This window comes from Cephus cinctus, unplaced genomic scaffold (assembly GCF_000341935.2).
Source record: "Cephus cinctus unplaced genomic scaffold, Ccin1 Ccin1_scaffold1524, whole genome shotgun sequence".
NCBI lineage: Eukaryota > Metazoa > Arthropoda > Insecta > Hymenoptera > Cephidae > Cephus > Cephus cinctus.
Window position 1 is genome coordinate 143848 of NW_014333857.1, and position 7036 is coordinate 150883.

At 38.6% G+C, this 7036-nt stretch overlaps 1 protein-coding gene across 2 annotated transcripts in view; it reads right to left on the bottom strand.

Annotated features, from left to right (window-relative positions):
- The window catches only part of LOC107273229 (FK506-binding protein 2), a 33739-nt gene extending 29055 nt beyond the window's left edge, over positions 1 to 4684 (bottom strand). The window contains exon 1 of one of the 2 annotated variants that reach the window (XM_015751197.2): positions 4319 to 4684. In XM_015751197.2, coding sequence (XP_015606683.1) covers positions 4319 to 4533 — 215 coding nt within the window. In that variant the 5' untranslated portion in view covers positions 4534 to 4684. The remainder of the gene's footprint in view (positions 1 to 4318) is intronic. The other variant, XM_015751198.2, reaches the window with a different exon arrangement.
- Between the last annotated feature and the right edge of the window lie 2352 nt (positions 4685 to 7036).

Genomic DNA, 7036 nt, shown 5'->3' on the forward strand with positions numbered 1-7036 from the left:
GGGGGGGGGGGGGGGAAGAGCGAAAGAGGAGAAAATCGAGCTGGAACTTTAGTCAATTATGGAAAATTGACTTTATCGACGGGGCAAGAGAATATTTTGAAATACGGAAAAATATTGCATATTTTGCCACCCACTCAGACCACCCTTATCACCCTTTATCACCTATTCCTGTCCCACTGACTAGCACGGCGATTCTTAAAAAGAAATACGATAAATATCTACCTTCGTCACTGATTGTATTCTGCATACCAGGCTCGGAATTGTCATCCATCTTTTTTTATTTTATCCTTTTACATTTCTACTCGAATAAACGTCATTTTCAATTCTGTTCTTTACATACTCGATATGCGCTTTTCATTTTAATGAACTGAAAGGAAATCCCTGTTCGAGGAGATATATGTATGCATTAAGGGTAGCTTCAATAATAATATTGTACACGTCGCAGAGAGTGAGAAAGGGGGTTAGTTAATTTTTACAGGTAGAAATCGATAGAAAAAAAAAATATTTCCTCTTCCATGTCTGACCAATTTTTTTTTTAACAATTGGCAAGGGGGGCGGATAAAACAGAACAGAATACATCATACTTTGTATTCTGTCAAGACGTAAGGCGCTTTTGACAGCAACTAAAAAAAAGAAACAAGACAACCCAACAGGTTGACATGTGTTAGACAATAGGAGGCAGGGACGTCTGAAGTCTGGATGTGACGTCAGAATCAGGAAGCCAGCGAACATATATAGTAATACTCGAGTGTATATCATTGTCAATACATATGTTCACTGTGTGCACAACTGCGAGTGTAATAATCAGATACGATGACGGATGACGGCAACGATCGCGAGTGAGATGAAGCAGAAAAAAGAATATGTATAGTAAACGAAAAAAAAAAAAAAAAGGCATAGGCACTTAAGAAAAAAATTTCAATGTCTCGAACTGTGCTTGAAAAAAACAGGATTGACGTAATAAAGAGACGAAATTGTAAAAAAAAGATAATGAAAAAAAAAAATAAAAATCCAATACCAGTACTGTTATTAATTTTTGTATTCCCCGCTATCGATATCGACTACGTCGACTCAATATAATTTTCAACTAGCGACTTGCTACTGTCGCTTCGTGTAATACCGACCTAATGGCAAACACGAGCGACCCCATTGTACCAGAATTGTATCATAACATCGTATCTACCCGTAGCGATAACGAATTACCACTTGAAGCCCGTATGACGCGGACTGGGCCTGAACTAGGTTTACACTGTACCCCATTCGCTATTTAATGCTGGCTAATAATAGGTTACGATAAGTCTCCGTACACCCGGTACTACTGATCTAGTGGTTCAAGCAAGTAAATATACAGACAGTACAGTGATACCCATGTTGAGCCGATCGGTAAGCAGACGAGTGCTACTGGTCTAATGAAACGTTAACAAAGTCTATTATAATCGTAATCGAGAAAATAAATAATTTTTATCGATCGGGAGTGATAACGAAGTCTCTTATCAGCGGCACGATTAAGGCGTAGTTAGATCATTAAAGTCACAATATGAATAATAGTGTTGAATAAAAATTTGCATTAGTGACGTATGATTTTTTTTTTAATTTTAATTAATTTTTTTTTAGACTCAAATTTTAATAAACGAATTTCGTATAGGCAAGTCAACCGGTAAATCTTCATGCGAATGCTCCTTCAGGTCTCCTGATTCTCTTTATGAACCTACCTACACTCTTCCTCTCCCCCACTTTTCTCCATATGTACCACAGACTATGCTATATGGGTTTACGAGCGCCAATACTGTTCTCTGGCTAGAAGCAACGTAGCGATCTGACTGTACGTATAGTGATATGGGAACGCGGCAACGTTACAAAAGCAGAGAAGCGGCGAAGGCGTGTGGCCTGAGATAACACGTTTTGATGCCATAAGCAAGGTCCATCCCTGCCGAGTATAGAAAGGAAGATAACGCGTTATCGGGAGCGTTTTGTTATCGTAGACCCAGGTTAGGGCCTCCCCGAGAGTTTCCGGTCGATTTTATGAGAAGTTTTGAACGCAGAATTTTGTCGCTTTGAAAATTGAGATTTTCTTCCTTTCTTTTGGGTAAAGGTGGTAAGGATTATTTTTTTACTTTGTATTTTTTTTTTTCTTTATCGTTATGATAGTGACAATTACGGTTTTTTTTTTATTGCTTATTCATCTGCTTTTACTTTGTCTCATCCGGGCTTTCGGTTGAATGCGTTGTCGCTTTTCTTATTGACATTGACTGTACCAAGAGAGTTGAGTGAAAATAAAGGAAAGTTACATTTTCACATGCTTACGTGCAATGTATACTATTATTGTTATAGCTCGTCTTATTATATTCCCTTATGTGTTTTTACTGCTCATTAGCTGCACATATTTTCCGAGTCTTATTACCTCTTTGAAAAATCACAAATTTTTTATTTTTTTTTTCTAATTCTGTGAAAATCACGAAAATTATCTTTAAATTCGTTCAATGAAAAAGTTCAGTGTGTCGAAGGCATTTTGAAAATTTTCTATCGTCTCGACGGTATCTCAAAATTGATAAAAATACATAGCAAAGCACTGACTTGTAAATACCTATAAGGATATAGCATACAAGTATATAAAGAATGAATGATAAAAATACTACAAGGAATTCACGTTAGAGTTAATACGAATAGACTTTAGATTCGCTAAGTTAAGCGAAAGCACGAATCAAATGCCTCTAATTTTAATTCTTCAAGTCACTAGACTGTTATCGGAAATTTGACTGTCACTCGAAAATTGTATAACTCAACTTGGGTCTGATAACGAAAACTATACGTTCTACTGTAGTTCGACAAACCCCTAACGAAATGCCCAATATACGGCAAAGCGAATAAGACGCTAGAAATTGGAAAAATGTTTGGCAAAATTGAATCAGAAAAGAATTGTTGCAAAGAGTGACATTAAATTTTATTTAATTTATCTAGCCCAACCTGGCGAGTGTAATTCGATTTAACAAAAGCAAATCACCCGACAACTAGAAATAATTCGAAAAAAAATTCAATAAAAAAAAAATTCTAATAAGATTAAAGTATCAATTGTAACGCCGAGAGGGAAGCCATTAATCTACACTAATTAGTCGTTCGAATTCGAATTGATTGACACCACCTAATTACAGACCCCACAACAATGCATCCAATTCGAAAATATTTAATTACAAAATCAGCACACGCAATACCAATAGCCCATTCCGATTGCGTGAAATTTCATCCGACAGAAGTCGCGAATAAAATTGTAATTAATTTATGGCCGAATGTTAATTTATTTCACGATATTTTTGTCGATCCTCTATATTTATCATAAAACAAATTTTCCCCCAAGTACTCCTGGCATTCCTATCTACATAATCATCCCGCACCGATCTACACGTTTATATCTCGTACTTACTTATGTACTATATATAGATATATAGAACCACGGCTTAGATACGCAGCTATGCGCGTTTCACGAATTCAGATTTGCCACGAGTTTCGGTTGAGCCGTACCAATCTAAACTACATTAAAGTTCAATCACGGGTTTCGTGGTGGTGAGTAGCGAGGGATTTGGGATGGTATAGAAGAGAGAAAGAGAGAAAGGGAGCGAGAGAGCGATAAGTAAGTTAAAGAGAGACAGATACGAAAAATCATAAAAAACTTAAAACGACAAACAGACGAAATCATTTCTCGAGCAAAACGTAAAAATTTCATTGAATTACGTTCCTAATCATAATCCGTAATTTTATGAAGGATTGGATCGATCAATCATTCATCGAACTCGCTACGTGACCAGAACGCGAAAAACTATCCGTACCGTACTTAAAGTCAGGTACCATACGGACACCCTATATAAACCTGCTTTTACATCATTCACCTTTTTTTTTTCCTTTTTCGGAGCATCTCAACCAATAGCGAACGCCATACACGTTTCTCTGATATCCCCGTGAGAATTTCCGAACGACATTTTTTTTTTTCTCCCGATAGCACAGATAAGACAAACACGTCAGCCCATTGATAAGAGAGCCAACCAATCGTCCGGGATGAATTACCAAAGCGTTCTAAAAATCGAGTAAATCACGTTTAAAATGCAAGAGCAACGTTTTAAATCCAGCCCCAGTACTTTTACCATAGATCAACGAAATAACGGCCACGAGGAAACGCTCGATATATCAAAGTAATGCGACTTCGGGTCGTTGGGATCGGGCGCGGATAATACGTGGGAGATAAGAGACGAAGAGAGGTAAGTGCAGGAGACTGATGAAAAACAAGAGTCTCTAAGCCCAGTTATTCCCGTATCTGGAGGTCACTGACCTTGAATCGAACTTGGTACCGTCCTTCAAGGTCCCGGTGTAATGCATAGTCAGCTGATCACCCTTTTTCGACTTGACGTCACAAACTTCGGGCACGTAGACATTCTCGACCTTCAGCTCATCGGGCTCGGCCCGAACGTCGAGACTCGCAAGAGTCGCGATTACGAGGCACGTCGCGAGCGCGTATAAAGTCGTTGTCGCTGCGTTGCGGGTCATGTCTGAACGGTGGCGGCTGCCGGCGAGAACTGAAGTGCCGATGCTCTATCGTTCGTGGCGTTGAGGTCGACGGCGGTGGGTAGCGGCAGTCGCGCCCGTACACTTTCATGGAGATACGCTATAAGCCCCGCGTCTGTGTGCCCGGCGATGCGCGCTGGCTCTGTGCGCCGCGGTACCAGACAAGCGTCGTTTCCCAAAGAGGTGGAGGAGAGGAGAAAACGCCACATCGCGCCGTCTCATTGGCCCCTCTTCGTGGAATCTAGGCCTCCGCGTTAGCTCGGGCTATCGTACGGCTCTTTCGTGATGGTTGATGTCATCGCTTTCATGACGCTCGCTGCCGATGGTGGGGAAGAGGCTGACCAAGACCACATTTTATGATGACCTCGAGGAACGAGAGCGTGAATATCGGACGTGGCCGAAACTCATTGGACAATCGAAGAGCATAGGACAAATACATTTCGTACGATACATTGACGTATATATGTTTTTCAAAAAAATTATTTTCCAAAAAAATTTTTTTTTTTCAAAATTTTTCGTCCGTAATAATATTTCTACTCGTGACTGAGATGTGTATTTTTCGTTACGCATATGTATTCTACGATTTATTTTTGAGACTGACGGAACGGGATCCGGTGACTTTTGAAAATTTTATACCTGTTTTCTGACACAGGGAAAAATGATGGAACGGAATGAAATACGGTTTGATAATGTGGAAACGTATTACTTAAAGACAGTAGCGATGTTTGCTGATATTTTAAGTAAGGAAAATGGCAGATCTCTTGAATTTGACATCCTTCTATTACGTTGGCAACCTGTATAGTCCATATGTTAGGCTCGAGTTACGTGCTACGTGTGATCGAGATTTCGTATAGGAAATTGGAGCCGTCTGTGGCCTCTTCGTTAAGTGACGTGTGCGGCTTATCCAGGCACACATATGGTTCGCTGTAAATTGTGTATAAAGTAAGATTTTAACGTGGATCGAAATATTTATAAATAATCGACGTAATAATTGCATGGATAAAATTTAATTCGTATTAATAAAAAAAATGAAAATATAAAAAAAATATCGTCGTATAGCCATTCAAATTTCCCGCCAAATTGTATTTTTTTTTTTTTCAAAAGTTCTTTCTCTCTTAAAAACTAATCTTCGCGACAAGACACCCGCCATATAAATTATCTATGGTGTCTGAAGTATTGCGTGAAATTTCCACTAACGGGCAACCTCGCCCCCCTACGATCCTCCCCAACGCCAAATGCAGCCATTTCCGGGCACTTTTTAGATTGCCGCGATATGTCGCCCGGGACATAGTAAAGGAAGCCAGAGTGCGACAGAACGAAAGTTCTATACTCGGCAAAAAGCACACACGTGCAGTGTGACATAAGGAAAGCGATTTGCAGCTGACGCGTCCATGTGTCAGCGGGTGTGAACCCAGCCTAACCATGAGAGGAAGAAGGATTTATATACTTAGCCTGGCCGTATTAGAGAAGGTGGCAGAACAAGCTAGTGTAGACAGTGGAGAAGAAAATTTTTTGAGATGATAGGTTTTTTTTTTTCGAGATTCCTAAAAACTTAGGTGATCCATGTAGAACGTAAAAATAAGGTGAAATGTGCGAATAGACTATAAAATAATACAAAAAAAATTATTCGCCGTTTTATTATTTATGAGGTAACAGCACGTGACGAGTATGTATAAGTAATGATCGACAATTACCGTACGATCTTGCGTGCGATAAGTGATTGATAAAGGAATCGATTTTTTAATCAATTATCGATCAAAATTTTTCAATGTAAATACTGTGATAAATAATGAAGAAAATAAGTTTATTGAAAGAAGTGGGAAAAAAAATTATCAATATTTTAAGATGCAATTTCGTCTTGCGTGCCAAAGTCTTATTTGAAGAGGAAATTTTCAAAATAAATGATTTCTGTCTGACTTTAATTTTAAACTCATATTTATTTCACTAGATAGCTCTGCTAATAGTGCTAGGAATAATTTAAGATACAAAGAATTAATAATTCTCACCACATGTATTAAGAGATTAATGGATTGAATATTGAAATGAATTTCAAGCAGACCCTCAATCTTGGAGATACACGTAGGTTGGGTAATACAGCTATATATATAGAAATTTTGATATCAATATTTATGTAGATGGTAATCTCCAGTTATCTGATTCCGGGCAGATTGATTTTACCCGGTGATTGCGATAACGTTTATTTCAATGTACGTTCGCAAAGCGTACGTTCAACGTACGTTGACGTTCCACATGGAAATTTTATTGGTACGGTAAATCCTGTGTATGCGCAGGGGGTAAAATAATAAAAAAAAAGAATTCCAGTAGTAGAGAGTATCCCATAGATACGTAATATAAAATTTCGTTTGTTTTCGTTACATTAAACTCCACATGTTGTAATGGGATTTTGTATCCTGATTATTGCTCGTTTATGCGTTGCGAAATGCGTGCTTCTGTAATGGCGTCGTTTCCGGGGAAAAACACGGTT